This window comes from Eptesicus fuscus, chromosome 15 (assembly GCF_027574615.1).
Source record: "Eptesicus fuscus isolate TK198812 chromosome 15, DD_ASM_mEF_20220401, whole genome shotgun sequence".
In the NCBI taxonomy this organism is placed as follows: domain Eukaryota; kingdom Metazoa; phylum Chordata; class Mammalia; order Chiroptera; family Vespertilionidae; genus Eptesicus; species Eptesicus fuscus.
In genome coordinates, this window is record NC_072487.1 from 67908098 (window position 1) to 67925764 (window position 17667).

At 50.7% G+C, this 17667-nt stretch overlaps 1 protein-coding gene across 1 annotated transcript in view; it reads right to left on the minus strand.

Moving 5' to 3' along the window:
* Positions 1–17667, minus strand: part of PAPPA (pappalysin 1) — a 218523-nt gene that overhangs the window by 14917 nt on the left and 185939 nt on the right. The window contains exons 18-19 of the mRNA XM_028161419.2: positions 14321–14468; positions 8334–8443 (exon numbers count right to left, since the gene is read on the minus strand). Of these exons, the coding sequence (XP_028017220.2) occupies positions 8334–8443; positions 14321–14468 (258 nt within the window). The remainder of the gene's footprint in view (positions 1–8333; positions 8444–14320; positions 14469–17667) is intronic.

Sequence of the window (17667 nt, forward strand, 5' to 3'; positions counted from 1 at the left end):
ACTGCATTTTAAAAACAAGTCTCCAAATGATTCTGGTCCACAGTGTTGTTTGAGAGTCAGAGGATGAATGAACTAACCTTGGATTTGGAACCCATGGAGACAGAGAACCCTTCGGGCCTCCACCTGCTGCCCTGCCATATGGGCCTGCCCACACTTCCCCGAGATGGCCCACACTCCCCTTCCCTGTCCCTGTGACGACTTTGTTCCTGCTGCTCTCCTTCCCCAAACAGCTTGTCCCCATCTTTTCACCTGGAGAAGCTTTCATTATCTCTGAACTTTCTGCTACAGACTCCCTGCCTCTGTGCTGCTCTCCCCTCCCCCACCCTCAGGCAGAGCTGACAGGTATGCATATATGTATTTATTTATAGCCTGCTTTAATAACAATTGCTGTTATGATAATGACAACTAAAATGTATGGAGTGCATTCACGGTACTAATTGCCTTATGCATGATCTTATTTCTTTCTTGCCAGGCAGTGAGGTGGGCATTACTCTCAGGTCATAAGGACAATTAATTCCCTAGGCTCCACAGCGGTTATGTGGAGAAATCAGGATTTGAAACCTAGCAGTCACTTTGGAAATAATGTAAAGCAGCTCATAGCATAGCATCAAACATGAGGATAATTTTTAAAGTAGGTGAAAAAAGAAAGATAAAACTAGGGAAATGAAATAGCATCAAGAATGGGGCTAACATAACCATCCTAGAAGCTCCCTTCTCTAGTCTACAATAAATGACTTGTTTTCCATCCCAGATTAACAATGATTTCTTTTAAAAAGTAAAAAATGAGATAAAAATGACCGGGAGGCAAATGCTTAGATTTGTAGTGAGAAGTAACTGTCTGCAGCCAGCCATGGAAGTCTACTATATGATTGGGGCTTGCTCTCCTGGCTGAGAGCCAGTTGATAAATTTTAATTAAGAAATAGTCCAGCCGGTGGGGATCAGTGGTTGAGGGTTGACCTATTCATGGTTGAATTCCAGGTCAGGGCACATGCCAGGTTGCGAACTTAATCCCCAGTAGGGGGCGTGCAGGAGGCAGCTGATCAATGATTCTTATTGATATTTCTCTCTCCCTCTGAAATCAATAAAAATATATATTTTAAAAAAGAAATAGTCACATGGTCAGAATGTGGAAAAGCCATGTGACTGGCTCATTCTCTCCCTGAGGGCAGACCTATCTGGAACCCAAATAGTAGTTAGGTTTCTTGGTGAGCTTGGAACTGAGATCACAAGACTCCGAGACATGGCTGAGACTGGGATGGGCGCCTTTCTTCTCTGCCACACTGCATCTCTGGTTCACCTTGGATCTCTCGGGCCTAGACTGGTGCCTGGCACATGGAGGAAGTCTAGGAAGTATTTATGTTATAAATGAATGAACGGATCCATCTCAGGATAGAGATGATTTTATCGATGGACTGTATTTTCTCGTTTTTCCCCTTCTCCTAGAGCAGTGGTCGGCAAACTCATTAGTCAACAGAGCCAAATATCAACAGTACAACGACTGAAATTTCTTTTGAGAGCCGAAAACTGACTTCTGCGCATGGACCACGAAGTTTCAATCGCACTGTATGTGCGCGCCCGCACGTGCTATTTTGTGGAAGAGCCACACTCAAGGGGCCAAAGAGCCGCATGTGGCTCGCGAGCCGCAGTTTGCCAACCACTGTCCTAGAGCATCAGAACATTTACTATGCCTATCACAGTGTCTAGTTTAAAGAACCAGTTTAGTGTAGAATGAATTAAAGATCTTGGACAAACAGCCTACTTTGAAAATCTGCCAGCAGTCTTGAAAATGTGAAATCTATCTATCTCCCTACTGCCTCTATTGACAAGTCTGCCTTTTCCCAATAGATTTAGGCAAAGCAATATATGGAAAGGACCTTGGGTGCTGAGGTATGACAGGCGTGGTTGCAATTCTGATTTAAAATTGCTCTGTAAATTTCCGCTCGGAGACTTGGTTCTCCCATTGGTTAAATGGGCACTGAAAGTGTCATAGGCTTGTTGTGATGACACACAGAGATAAATAATATGGAAATGGTTAACCTAGGACTGTTTACTTAAGGTTCTTAAGGACAGAGCCTAGGTTTGAGACCTCTCTGTCTCTCCCCAGGACCAGGCATGAAGCACAGCAAACACATACGTGTTGACCAAGTGAAGGAATGTTGAGTGCCCCCCGTGTTCCTCCCTTCCAGCTCAGCTGCTTTTGTGCCCCGATTCCAGCCATGGGGCTAGAAATAGAGAGAATCGCCTGCTTTCATTCTCTGAGAAACTTTAACCAGACTTGCATTTCTGGGCCGGAGAGTCTGTTCCCAGCCAAAATACAGGATGTTGGAGGGGCACTCGGTAATGGTTGAAGTAGCAGAAACAGCAGGGTTAGGATCCACTAGGGATTTGATGCCCATCCCCCCCTTACTTATTTAGGAGCTAATTTAATCTGTCCGTAGGTGTGTCTTGGTGTGGTTGTACATGTTTCTGTCAGTTGAGGTTTACCTGACGTGAGTTCAGAAAAAGGACTTTTATACCATCTGCATGAGCCTATTTATCTTTCCAAGGTGTTTGGAGTTTCCACTATTCCTCAGAGCTGCACGCCCCACCTGTCTCACTACAGGGCCCCTCTGTATGCAAGGAGAGCTGGGAAAGGGGATAAGCAGCAGGAGATGAAGGAAAGGCTGGGCTGTTTACAGCACAGGTTGTGAGATCCCAATGGGGCCCCTCAGTTTTGCTCCCCTTGATGCCAGTGAGACCTCTAGTCCCATCAGAGTCCTTTCAGACCAGGTTTTGTAAGGCAGCTTTCACTTCCTGCCTTGGTGCATAGGAAGAATATACTGTCTTCCTAGCTGCAATGACCACCAGCATCAATGCCACCACCACCATCATCACTGTCGACAACACCAGCACTGTCACCATCATCAACACCACCAACCCCACTATCATCACCTCTACCACCACCACCACCACCACCACCATCACCACCATCAACCCTACCATCATCATCACCACCAACCCCACTATCATCACCTCTACCCTCACTACCACCCATCATCACTACCACCACCAACCCTATCATCATCATCTCCACCCTCACTACCACTCCCACATCAACACCAATCCTAACATCATCACCTCCACCCTCACTACCACCATCACCACCAACCCCACTATCATCACCTCCACCCTCACTACCACCCATCATCACTATCAGCACCAACCCTATCATCTCCACCCTCACTACCACCACCATCATCAACCCCACTATCATCACCTCCATCCTCACCGCTACCACCATCATCACCACCAACTCTTATCATCAACACCACCACCACTACCACCTCCACCATCAACACCACTAACCATAATATCATCATCTCCACCCTCACCACCACCATCAATACCACCACCAGCATTATCACCATCACCTTCACCAGCACCAGCACCACCACTGTCACCAATAACACCAGAACTACTGCTGCCACACTACCACCACCCCATCATCTCCATCATCATCAACCCCATCATTATTATTCAGATCCTTATCAACACAAAATCCTCTATTACGCAAATATTGTGGTCCAAGACCTGTGCTCAGAACTTTCATGTATTTAATTCTTATCATAACCATGAGATAGGCACTAATTTTGAATCTGGTTTACACAAGAGAAAACAAGCACAGAGAAGTTAAACAAGTTGTCACAAATCATACACAGAGATGATGGGAGTCAGGAATTAAACCCACATCCATCTGATTTCCAGTCCTATACTTTGTATGCCACACTCTCCTTCAGATTCCATTTGCCCCCAAAGCTGCAAACATAAAGTGGCTTACTCTTTTGACCGATGGATAGACCAAGGTTCAAAGAGGTATAGAGGCTTTGAGACAAACATGGGAGCGGGCAGAGTATCTAAAAGACGGGCCCCAGGCGAAACCTGACATATAAGAAAATACACTGAGCCTCCTCATCCTGAGCTCAGATCCCACACCCCTCCTGATAGCACATATGAAATTGCCTAACAAGCAGTGCCTACATCTCACAGATATTCAATAAAAGCTGATTTCTTTTTTCTTTCCTTGATTCCCTCCCTCTGGCCCTTTCTTCCTCTTTCCCTCTCTTTCCTCCTTCCACCCTTTTCTCAGAAGCCATTATAAAATTCAAGGCCCCATCTACCTAGAGGAATTATAAGTATCTGAGGTTGTGAGCAGCATTTTCCCTTGGGAAACTCTCCAGCTCCTCTGGGTGAGAGGAAGTGCCGGGCAGACAGGAGGTGCTCCTGAGGAGCTGGCGGCAGAGCCTGAACCCTGAATTCTAGGTACCCGGGGCCAGAAGAGTCGATCTCATTCAAAGGTTGTGAGCCAACAGCTTCCAGGCTACACAACCCACAGAAATGTTTGGTTTGGCACATGAAGTCCTTAACAGAAGTCAAAATTATTTGCCAATATTTAAAAACCCCCGAGAGATTTCATATTTTAAAGACTCAAGAAAAAATGAAAAATCTGGCCACCCCAAGCCCATATTTCCACCTTGCCACACTTGGCTAGAGCTGCCCCCTTTGGAAGTAGCCTGTTATCCTCAGTTCACCACAGTCCCCACCATTCCCTGTAGTCTCTCCAGCATTTAGCCTGAGGGGCTTTTCAATCTATCCTTGAGTTTGTATTGTATTGTCTCATTTATTAGGTTGGAAGAAGATTTCCCTATTACTTTCAAAGTGCATGTGTATGTACCTGTGTGTGCGGGGTAGGGAGAAGAGGGGGGAGTCAGGGAGGAACTCCCACGGGGAGTACTTTAAAAAAATGAAGGGATAGTGTGTTTTGTTCTTAAAGAAAGTCAAACTAAAATATTTTAGAACACCTGAAACTAATATAATCTTATATGCCAATTATATACCAATTAAAAAAATAAAACCAACAGGGATTACTTTGGTGGTGGGGGCACTGCCTGGCATGGAGAGGGGAGGACTCTGGGGAGCTGGAAATGTCCCCACCCAGATTGGGTACTGGTTTCATGAGTGGACACAAATATAAACACTTACCACAACGTACGCTTAAGATGACCATGTAAGTTATAGATCAGTTGGGAGTAAAGAACCTCAACTGTATCTGAAAGTCCTCTTTGTTAAGTTGGGTAGTATGTACATGAGGGTTTGTTACATTTCCTCTAAGTCTGAAATATTTATAGTAAATGCTACTGCTATTATGAAACATATACATAAGTATTCAACATAAAAAAATGATGTGTTTGGCCTGCTTCACCCATTAGGTGAAGCGGGATCCATTTCAGCCCACCTGCCGGGATCCTGCAGATGTTTGAGTTTGTGGCTCTTTGATCTCAGCCTCTCTCTCATTTCACAGATGGGGAGACCATGGCCCAAAAAGTGATACGATTTGCCCAAGGACATAGAGCAAGAAGGTTCCTGGGCTTGAACTAGAACCTTGGTCACCTCACTCAGCAATCATAAATATTTAGTGAGCACCTACTGTGAGGTAGGCACTGCGGGGCATATCATGGTAAATAACATGACCACGGGCCTGCCTTCACAAAGGTCACTGTTGTGGTAGCACATGATGTCAGTGGTGATACGGTCCTCGTCTAAGTAGTCCTCGTTCTCTCCTTATATGCCAGTGCTTAGAACTGAGCCCGTCATGTACTGAGCACCAGTGGTGGGCTGCAGCCGGCCTGCCTGGGCTCACAAGAGGCAACAGTGAGGTTTCTCTCTTCCTAACTTTGTGTGCAGTGACAGTAACGTGGAAAACTTGGTATTTGCATGGTGAGAATATTTACTCCACAGTAAGTGGCAAATGCTACAAATCAGAGTTCATTTTTTGGGGAGGGGCAGTTGCTAACCATTTACCAGCATATCCCTGGTAATTGGTCAATAAACATTTTGTCTTTATTATTACTGTACATTCAAGATAGGCTGCATGGGTAGCTTGAGTAAGCTGCAACATCAAACTGACATGGGTCCCCGTTCACTTCCTCTTAGGCATGAGGCTTCCTCTCTGAGACACCATTTCCTCCACTGGAAAAACAGAGACTACTACATACCTGATAGGGGAGTGTGTGTGCACATGTGTGTGTGAGTTGGAGTTTGGGGTGAAAATAAGCGATGGAAAGTGCCTGACCCAATGTTTGACGCACAGTAGGTATCCATGAACTGTCAGTTCTCGCCTCTTACTTTCTTACCCTGGGACAAAGGTGACAGGAGTTGGGGCAGACCCTTGCCCCAACCATCTACCTCACACTGGTCTTGGGAGGCAGACCCGCAGAAGGCAGAGCTGTGCAGAGCCTGCTCAGGCCTGGTGCAGCCTCGCCTGCACCAGCAGCTCTATTTCTGCAGCTCTCGCCACACAAGGGGCAAGTGTGCAGCAGAGGCCAGCTTTTCTGCCGTATTCCTGGAAATCATCAATCTCTGCCCTTCGCCCTCCTCCCTTTTTCTACCACATTTTTTTCCTCCTGGATAATGAGGCCTCTGGAGACCGGTGGAGGTCTGAACCTCGTTATGGCTCTCTTGGTAGGCCGGCATCAATAAAGGCCGGCCGACCAGGGAACCAGGTGGGGGCTGGGGCAGGCAGGCAGCGGGTGGGCAACTGAGGAGGGGGGCTTGCAGGCTTTCAAATCCCTGGATTTATTTCACAGTGAATTATAACTGAATTTTTAGTGCCCGGGGCTCTCAGAGGGAGGGATGGGAATTCACCTGGGGTGGGGAGGGTGCAGAGCAAAGGCCTGAGTGGAAGCTGGGCCAAGGCACCATGGTCTGGGCCAGGCAAAGGAGTCCCGTGGTCCTGGGTGTGAGTGTCCCCTGGGTCTGCACTGTGTGGGAGTGTGTCCCTGCCTGTGGGTGTGTGGGAGTCTGGGTAGGAGCGAGAGGGAGGCACGGAGGGAAGGAGCTGAGATCATGGTCCAAGCTCTGCTCCTGTGTGAGCCTGGGTGAGGGATGGGGAAAGGCATGGCCCCAGTGGAGAAAAGGGCTGGAGGAGTGCGAGCTGAGGGAAACAGGGCTGCCTGATGGGTGCGTGGGAGAGTCAGAGGCAGGGAGACAGAGGGGGTGGACATGGAGGGAAAGTGGGCGGGGGAGGCAGAGGGAGGTGACAGTCCTGTCAGGAGAGGGAAGAGAGACACAGGGAAAACAGAGGCAGGAAAGGGAGATAAAGTGGGAGATGGCACAGAGAGCAGCAGAAGAGGGAGACGAGGGAAAGGGAGGGGAGGAGAATGCTGGGGGGCATGGGGCAGCAGAGAGGGGCTGGGCAGATCCAGTGCCAGGTCTGTAGACCCCGAGTGCTGAGTAAGCCCTCGCAATCCTGCCCTCCACTCATTTGAGAAACAGGACACCTGGTATCAGGTTCTGCTCAGCTATCTGGGGCACGATCTGCAGGTGGGCAGACCGGAGGCCTCCCAGCACCCGGGCAGGAGGCTGGGCCAGAGGCAGAGCAGAACCTCAGCCCTGCACCCAGGAGCCTCCGCCTCCCACTTTTTCCAGGGGAAGGGCAGTGCCCAGAGCCGGTTCCTGTGGCCTGGAATGCGTGCTGCCCTGGAGGACAAGAGTGGGCCCCCACATCAGCTTGGGGGCCCCTGACTGATCACATAAAGGGAAGTGGGAGTGACCAGCCCCCAAATGAAATGGGCAATGCCCTTGGCTGTCAGGAGGCGGGGCTTCCAAGGTCTGGCCAGGCAAGCCAGCCTGGTGCCTTGAGTAGAGCAGGGCATGTGCCTCAGGCTTGGGTTCGAGCTGTCACTCCAGAGATCTCAGAGTCCACAGGTTGAGAAGGCACACAGTGCTGCCCACCCTGCATCACAAAACCATTCCAAGGTTTAAATGCAGTCTTGTGTGCCAATACTGGGCACATGACCATAGTAAGTGCTTCACAAACTGTAGGTGTTAGTAGTTCCCCATATCACGTATTAATTCCTTTCCACCAACTGAGGAAAGCACAGGGAAGATGCCAGAAATCTAGGCTGTGGGAGGTAGAAGGCTTCCAAGAGCTCACACTGAGAAGCCTGAGAGCACCTCTCTCATGAGTGCGTGTGTGACCCGACTCTGTGCTCTCTACTCATGGGTGCGTGTCCAGGTTTCTTCTTCTGTAACTAGAAACATCAGTCCCCTAGGCTGTCATCAGGATTCAGTGGGACAGGAAAGCATAGGGCCTAAGCACAGGACCCGACAGAGGGCAAGTATTAAATATTTAAAGCCTGGAGAGTGACTGTGAGCCAGTCCCCACCGCACAGGGAGGTGTGGCAATGTGATGGTGTAACACAGGTAAAGCGATGAGTGCAGCACCCAGGCACGCAAGTGTTCGACAGGGCATTTTCCTCCCCGTAGGCCCAGGTAGGCAGCCCCGGTCACTTACCTGCACCCGCGTGGGGTTCAGCCAGTGAGGGATGTCACGGACGGTCACGTTCGTGGGCAGGATAATGGGCTCGCTGTTGTGGTCCAGGCAGGAGGTGGCACACTCGGACCCTGTGGGGAAACAGAGTGTGAGCTGGCCACTCAGCCCCAGTCTCCTAACGCCCAGGGATGCTCTCCCCCAGTGTGGGCCCTGCTGCTCTCTGGTCCCCAGTGGACTGGGCTGCGCACCCTGAGGGCAGTGGGAGGGAGGGAGCTCCCCAGCAGGGCTGTCCCCGGTCTCCCTGACTGTTCTCTCGTCTCCAGTCCAGCTGGCACCCACTGCCATTTGCATCGGCCCCAAGCCCAGTTCGGTCTTGTACCTCCTTTGCTTGAAGACCTTTCCAAGGTTCCCCACATCCAGGGCAAGGTCCCACCCCCTTCTCCGGCCTTCATGGTCTCATCTCCCACTAACCACCTTCATGGTCTCATCTCCCACTAACCACCTTCACACTTTGTTTAGTCCAACTGGCCTGTGCCTGGCTTTCCCTCTGAGCCCCACTCGTCCTTGCCTCTGTCCTGCTCTCATTCTCTCCTCCTGAATCAGCCCACCACCTGCCTTCTCACAGTCAAATCCTACTGGCTTCAAGGCCCAGGTCACGTCCTCCAAAAAGCCTGCCCCATGTGTGCAGTGGAGGGAGCAGTGGTCAGCAGTGAGGAGTCTCGCTCCAGGGTTGGCCCTACCCCCTTGTGTCTCCCTTCCACAGTTACATAGATGCCCCAGGAGGGCAGGGACAAGGTAGGTTCATCCCTGAGCCTAACCTGCTGCCCGACACACAGGGATTGCTAATAAGCACCAGCCGAGTGAGCAGTGATCACAGCCCCAGGCTTTTTCTTGGCATAGGACTTGCATTCATGCCTTCTACTATTCTTCAACTGGTGCCTTACTAAGGACCCTTCAGACCCCCAGCTTGCTCAGAGAAGACCTCTGTGCTTTCCTGACGGGCCAAACCCCCTCACAGCACCCGCATTTGTCACTACCCCTTCGGTTGGCTTGGTGATTTTTAACATCTGTCAGTATCTCTCTACCCTGTGGGATTGTAAGCTCCACAAGGTCAGCACACTCTGTGCATGGCAGATGCAGGCAGGCACTCGATAAGGAATTATGACGTGAATGAAAGAGACACTGAGGCAATGAGTGCATAGATGGAGAGGAAATGAGTAAGTGAATGAATGCATGACATAAGGAGTGAATGAGGAATAGGGGCTTAGGTATCTTATGAAGAAGGAAGTGAATGTGTGAGTGGGTGCGTGAATGAATAAATGACTGGATACATGGAAAGTAATACAAAGAACTGAAAAAAAATGAAGGCATGGATGACCAACGGGGACTGAAGCCTTCGGTCCAGGGATTTCTCCTTGAAGATAATTAGCTGTTTAGCTGTGGGATGGCAAGCTAATTCTAATTTGGCTCATTCATGCTCTGGCCTGACCTCACACATTCTGACATCTCTTGAAAAATCAATCCTATCTCAGGATGTGTTCCCAGGCCTCCAAAAAGGTGCTTACTCATGTGGGCTAAGATTAGGGGGTGAGAATCTGACCAGGGCCCTAAGGAGGCCTTTCCCCACCTGAGCACCACGACCACCCTGAACACCAGAACACCATGTGGTTCACAAGAGACAGACAACTCTTTAAAATATATAAATATATATAAATGTAATTCTCTCTCTCTCTCTCTCTCTTTCTCTCTCTCTCTCTCTCTCTCTCTCTCTCTCTCTATATATATATATATATATATATATATATATATATGTAATTCTATATATATAATTACATATATATGTAATTACATATATATGTAATTATATATATATATATAATATATATATATATATATATATATATGTGTATATATATATATATGTAATTCTATTAGCCATTATAAAGGCTCCCTTCCAAATGTGTGTGTGTGTATGTATATACATAGAGGCTGGGGCAAAAGTAGGTTTAAAGTTGTTCCTATGGAAAAAAATAAAATAATCTATATATAGAAAAGGCTAATATGCAAAGTGTCCCCTCGGGAGTTTGACCGGGAGATCGGGAGTTCGATCACTCACTATGACGTGTTCTGACCACCAGGGGGTTGTGCGGAATGAAGGAAGGCCCTGGCTGGCAGCTGGAAGGCCCCGAACGGCCCCGATTACCGGCCAGGCCCAGGGACCCTACCTGTGCACGATTTCATGCACCAGGCCTCTAGTTAATAGATAATAATACAAGAATAATAAACTCTATGTTTCGAGTCCAGCATGGTTCAGTGGTTGAGTATCAACCTATAAACCAGGTGGTCACAGTTCGATTCCCGGTCAGGGCACATCCTGGGTTGTGGGCTTGATCCCTAGTAGGGGGCATGTAGGAGGCAGCCAAGCAACGATTCTCTCTCATCATTGATGTTTCTATCTCTCTCCCCTTTCCCTTCCTCTATGAAATCAATAATAAGTATATTAAAAAATAAAACCCTACTCTTGCCCCACCCTGTACACATGCATACACACATACATATGGACGTGTGCGCATACACACACACACTTCTCACGCATGCATAGTTTATCCAGTGTCCTTCCTGTTGCAGCTTGTCCTCCCTTCAGTGGAAGAGGCATGGGGGCTGAAGAGGAGGCGAGGGTGGGTGGCAGGTGCAGGACAGGTTAGAACTTCCTCACTAAGCACCAGGATGCTGAGCCCAGATGGTGGAGCGACCTGCCTTGCGAGTGCCTTTCAGAGGTTGCTCCTTCTGCACATCTAGCCCCTAAGAGAGGTGTCCTCACCCCCCTTTCACAGGTGGCCAGAGCTCAGGTTACACCGCTGGTGGTCCAGTACCATGAATGAGAACCCATCTCTCTGACTTCCAAACCCAGTGATGGAAATAATGGAGCCTCACGGAGGAAGAGGAAGGGAGGCAGTGGAAGGAGACAGAGGGGGGTGAAGGGCCAGAGGAGAAGAAAGCAATGGGGGGAATGCGAACAGTCAAAGATGAGTGATGAGAATAAAGGGGACTCTGGCTAAGCAGTGGGGGAAGCTCAAAGCTGGTGGTTGTCATGAGATCCATTCTGGAGTTTCTAGAGAGCAAGGGCAACGCCAGGCTTCCAGGATAAAATGCTTCTCAAAAAAGAAGGGGCAGCCTCTGAGACACAGACCAAAGCTGTCTTATCCCAAGAGGGGAGGAAGGAAAAACTCTGGTCAACACAGGATACAGTGGCCTCCCTGTGATGCCGCCTGTCTTACTTCCTCTTCTCTGTGCTCCCTCCTCTGCATTCTCCTCCCTCACGCCTGGGGCCTGGGCAGCTCTGGAGACCAGGCTGCTGTGTTGTGATATATGAGCCCTAATTGGCATCATCACAGAGCAGTGATCTCACCAGGCCCCTGCCTGCCTCTCCTTCCCTAAGGAGTAGGGAGGTGGCAGCTTTGGTGCAGTAGCCATGAGGGCTCCTCACTGCCACAGAGCCTCCCTGTCCTGCTGGGGGGCTGGCCCAAGCTACAGCTCTGGGCAGCCCCAGATGTCCCTTCCAGCCCCCAAGTCCCACACAGGCCCCCCCTCCACCCCGTTTACAAGGCTTCTGATGAAGTCCCTCTCCTTGGAGAGGTGGGCTCTCCCCAGGGAGGGGCTCCACCTGGGAGGGATGATGTCTGATGTCTGAAGGGCCTTCAGAGATGAGGAGGGAGAGGGAGATGGTCCCAGGGGGTGAAGAGGGAGAGGGAGCTGGTCCCCAGGAGGTGAGGAGGGAGAGGGAGCTGGTGCCCAGGAGGTGAGGAGGGAGAGGGAGCTGGTGCCCAGGAGGTGAGGAGGGAGAGGGAGCTGGTCCTCAGGTGAGGAGGGAGAGGGAGCTGGTCCCCAGGAGGTGAGGAGGGAGAGGGAGCTGGTGCCCAGGAGGTGAGGAGGGGAGGGAGCTAGAGCCAAGGAGGTGAGGAGGGGAGGGAGCTAGAGCCCAGGAGGTGAGGAGGGGAGGGAGCTGGGTGTCCAGGAGGGACCCTGCCCTCCCTCTTCCTTCTCCCGCAGTGTCCCCCGTTGCTTCTCCTGGCTACGCTCTCCTGTGTGCCCCCACCAACCTGGCTGACCCATTCATCAAGGACATCTGTGTGGCAGTGGGAGCATGGGCTGCAGGGGAGGGAAGAAGATTCAGGTTCCAAGGTGAGACAGACTTCCTTCCCTTTCTGCTTTGATCATGAGGAAGCTCATGGGTGAAGGGATGCTGCTGCCACCTCCGCCCACTGCTAGACTGTGCTGAGGGCATGCAGAGCCAGGCCCTGCGGCTCACTTGTGAGTGGCTGTGATATGGGAATGCAGTATATACACAAGGTGGGCAGGAGATGTATCGGTGTGCATGGTGGTGTGAGCTCTGTTTGCCTTTTGTGCATCTTTCTGTGTGTTTGATATGTTTGGTGCCTAAGAGGTGTTTGTACCCGTAATGTGTGTGTACTGATGTGAGCATGAGCTCCGTGTGCCTGTGTGGATGTGTTTGTGTAGGTGCTGTGTTCGTGTGGCATTTGGCTGATGTGTACGTGCTGGGCATGAGTTTACTGAAGGATGTGTGTGTTTAGGTCTACATTTCGTTCCCAAACATGTGTGCTTGTGTTTATTTATGCATGTGTGAATATATTTGAATGTGCCAGTGGGTGTAGACATAAAGTCTGTTTTTATAGGGTTTTAAAAAAAATAAAATAACTCAGTGTTTTGCTTATTGCCAGTCGTATGACTGAATGTTCACTGCGTATCCTAAGTTGGGGGTAGGGACGCCGTCACAGACGTAGTGTCCAGAGCTGTGCACATCCATCAGCAGTGACAGGCGGAGCGCTGGCCTTGGGAAGGAGCAGCCAACAGACTCGCTGTTGCTCACCTGTTGCCCCACATTCTAGAATGTCCACATTGGCAAGCCCTAGGAAATTCCACCTGTCTGCACACCTCCTGTCAAGGCCCTTTGGACCATGGCTCTGTAGGATCTTAAAGTGCCTTCTGAATCGTCACAGAGGGCAACCGTGTAGGAGCAGGGCTGAATATAGGAAGGAGCGCTGGTTTCTCCTCTAGGTTTAGGAGCAGACTTCTGGGCTCTGAAGTGGCTTCCATCTCCAGCAGGATGCTCAGGCCCTGCCCACTTCTGCTCTCAGGAAGTGGCCACTCATCTTGCTGGGTGCAGAACAGGCTGGCTCTGCGTGCTGGGGAGGGAGTGTGTGCACAGATAACCTTCTCCAGACATGCCGGGTGATTGTCCCATAAATCACATTGGCCATGAGAAAGGACATTCAATTCCCTGGGCTTTTTATCATGGTCAATTAGGGAATCTGCCCAAAAGGTCAACATCACTGTCCTCGGCTGAGCTCAGGCTCCATGCACACCCGTTCCCCAGAAAGCCTCAGGACGGTGATTAATGTGTCTGTCCAGACCCTGGTTTCCACCAGGCCAATGCCTGGCATCGAAGCCCAGGTTGTCTCCCTCGCTGCGAGCACTTTGCAAACTGGCCTATCACCACGCAAATGGTATTTTGAAGCTGCTATTTGTTTATCCTCATTTCGGAGGCAACCAAGACACCATGGAAAGAACTCGGGCTTTGGAGCAGGTTCTGTTCTCCCTTTAAGTCTCCATTTGCTCAGTTGTTGAAGGTTACTGAGAGGACAGGACACACGCCTCTAAGTGCTGACCCATGTAGATGCTCATGAGTGATTACTTATGCAAATGTTAAGATTCATAATAAAGGCAGCCATACCTTCGTGCCCAACAAGTTCTTTCAGAGCCCTGTGTAGGTGAGCCTGCTATACACACTCCCCCCCCCCCCCCGCCCCCCACCGCATCCCCACCCAACTCTCTCCAGGAGGAAGGAGCCTGGTCGCATCCGTCTTCCTTTCCCCGGGGCCTCCCACAGGGCCCCACAGGGCAGAGGCACCCAGCTACCCAGTGAGGCACCAGCCTGGGCTCTCAGAAGCTCTTGTCCCTCCCATGTTGCCCGCATGCACCCGTCCTACCTATGGCGTAGCCTTCAGGACACTGCAGTTTGAGGTTGCTGTTGAGCTGGTTCGGGGCCGAGCACTGGCCTTGCATCTCCTGGCAGAGGTGGAAGGAGCCGCTCCAGGTTCCATCTTTCCGGCAGTGGATGACGTTGCTCCCCCGGCCCTGCGAACCACGGAAACGCAGTCAGACTGAGAGACACCACCCTCAACCGAAGCTTCTCAAGTAAAAAAGGAAACTGGAGCAATTTGTTAACATGGTGGAAACGATCACATTGGTAATACCTCCGTTGGTCATACCTCCATTCTACAGACCGAGAAACTGAGGGAGGGCTCAGTGTGGGCCCTTTCTGCAAATCCCTTTCCATGTTTGAACTGGCCAAAGCTTCTCAGAGAGCCTAACTCCCAGTCTCCCTAAGTCCTGACTCAGTGTCCCTACAGAGATTTCAATCGGAGAGATTTGTTTTGTTGGTTGTTTTTATTAACTGAGAAGGCAGGGGCCCCAGTGCACCCCAGCCCATACGGTGAGTGAGAGCACAGGCCCGGGACTGTTCATGAGGAGGCAGGGACACACCAGAGCTTGCTTCCTTCCTCTCAGCCAGCGAGAGAGCACCCCATGCCAGGCCTCTGCCATCTGCTCACGGCACAGCCTGGGCCCTGCTGGGAAGCTTTTTCTTGCCCCTTCCTTCCTTCCTTCCTTCCTTCCTTCCTTCCTTCCTTCCTTCCTTCCTTCCTTCCTTCCTTCCTTCTTCCTCCCTCCCTCCCTCCCTCCCTCCCTGCCTCCCTCCCTCCCTTCCTTCCTTATCATCCCATTCCATTCATTCCAGCAATGATGGTACCAAAAAGCTGGCATGTGCCCTCCTTAGAGTCTTTAAAATAAACAATACTCAGTTCCTCAATCTTCTGCACCACAGAGGTGGACGCAGCTTGCAGACCCAGGCCTTCCTGCAAACCCCTTTCCGTGTCTAAGGTTCTAATGGGAGTCCAACCCTGTCGAAATCTCAGAACTGCCTCTGAATTCAAGGACCATTTCTTAGTGCCCATTCTGTGCCCAGCTCTGTGGGGTCCGAAAGTAAAGCGAGCCAGTATCTGGTCCCACTGAGCCGGGGAAGAAAAGACAGTTGTGTGAGCAGCCAGCCATGTCAGTGTGACTGTGCTCAGGGACAGTCACTGGTTGTGCAAGGGTAATCAGGGAAGGCTTCATAGAGGAGGTGATATATAGAAATAGGGGAAGGCTGAGTTGGTAAGGCCAATAAGGTGTGGGGCCTTAAATGTCAGCTTACGTTTGGACTCTACCTCTTGGAAATGGAGAACCGTGGGTGCTTTCTGCCCCGGGGTCCATCTGCCTGAGAACAGGCTGTGTATCCTCTCCCTCTTTCAAGGTCACGAGGAGAGAAAATACATGAGGTAGAGGCGCTGACTGTGCCCACCAGGGCACCAACCTGTAGAACGGCCCGTGTCCATTCTCAGAGTGCCCCAGCCTTAACTTAACTCTGCCTCATTCTCCTGCTCCTTGCTCCCTGCAGCACCATCACCAACCTTGAACTTTAGTTTAAATTGCCTCCATTACTATAAGCTGGATCACATGGCCATGCTCTGTGCTCACTGCCCCTTCTATCTGCTGTTTCCTATCTCCTCCTGCCTACAATCATCATCTGGCACAAGCCACTGTCCTAATGCCTCCTGATTCTGCAGAGCACACTGTCTTAAGATCTCTGACACGCATCACCCCATTGTCTATCATCAGTTCCCACCTAGATGATGAGCTCCCCAAGGTCTAGGAAGGTGCCCTATTCACCTTTGCAGCCGCAGGGCCTTCTGCAAACTTGAATAGGTCCTGGCCATTCCGTTCACTCACTCGTCACTCAATGGGCATTTCTTCTATTCACTTAAGAACTGTTTGCTTAACAAAAGGTGGGGTGAATAGGTAGAGTTATGGAATGAACTTGGCTATTAAATGAAGATAAATGAACACATAGATGAGGAAATCAATGAGTAGGTGAGTGAATGAAGAAATGAGGAGATGAATGAATGAGTGCATGCCAAGGAAACAAATAAACTCTGTGGAAGGACTAATGCAGGCTAAAGCTCCCATCTGGGAAAACAGCTGCAAGGAGACAAGATTCAGAAGAGAAAGGGGGGCCCTCTCTGGGCCTCTCCTGGGCCAGCCCGAGGCGGGGCCAATGTCATTGGGAATCTCTGTGTCCGTGGGTGAAGGGTGGCCTATCCCCAGCATGTAGCCACGGGCCGACTTGCATAGTCCACCCTGAGATGTTCTGTGTGAGCTCAGGGGAAGTTTAAGAGGCTTCCTGTGGCTTCAGAGAACCCCAACCCTCCCTCACAGAGCCCCAGGCTCCAGGCCCCATGATTCTGCTGGGCCCCCATGGGAGTAGGAAATTGACCCCAATTTCCTGGAGCCTTGGCCCAAGGCTATGATGCACTTGGCCTCCAGCCCCTGCAGGGCTGCAGACCTCAGCACTACATGGGCCAGAGCTGGCTGGGGAGCTCAGTTTGCAACAGAGAATGTATCAGAACTCGCTGGAATCTGTTCGGGGAATTTCAAACCGGGAAGGCTCCACCATAAAAGTCGGGAGCATGAAGGCACCGGTCTTGCTGCCTCCAGTCTCTCTCTCCTGCCCAGCTCATCTGGCACTCTGTGTTGTTGACTAAATCTGCTTTAGGAAGACTCATTCTGCTAAGATGCCTCGCCTTCCACACCAGGCATGCTCCCAGGCTGGCAGTCCGGGGCTTCCATGGCGGAACCCACACAACAGGTCCAGCCCCCACCTCTTGCGATGTGCATGTCCTTCCTTCTGGTCTCCTGGTCACCTGGCCTCTCCAGCACACTTCTCTTGCTTCCCACCACCACACCTTTGATGCACCCTCTGCACAGCAGACTCTCTGGAGCCTCTCTGGATGTTCAAATCCTCCTCTAGGACTAGATCTCAGGGCACTCAGGGCTTGCCTACCACCTGGTGAAGATTCTCGAGTAGGTCCTTGATGTGAGTTGGACCACAGAAGACCTGACTGAGCATCCAATATGGGAAGACCAGAGACCACTGGAGTACCTGGCTCTGAATGCACCATTTTGCACACTAAGGTGAAATCCTTCTCAAGAGGGTTGAGTGTCCCTCAGCAAGTCTGCTTCTCTGAGCCTGTGTATATATCTGCAGGAAGAAGCATGTTGCATCCTGGCTAGTGTGGTTCAGTGATTACAGCATCAGCCCACAGACCGGTCCTAGGTTTAATTCCTGGTCAAGGGCATGTACCTGGGTTGCAGGTCCACAGAGAGGGAGAGAGAGAAGCATCAATGATGAGAGAGAATCAGATGGAATCCGCAACCCAGGCATGTGCCCCTGACCAGG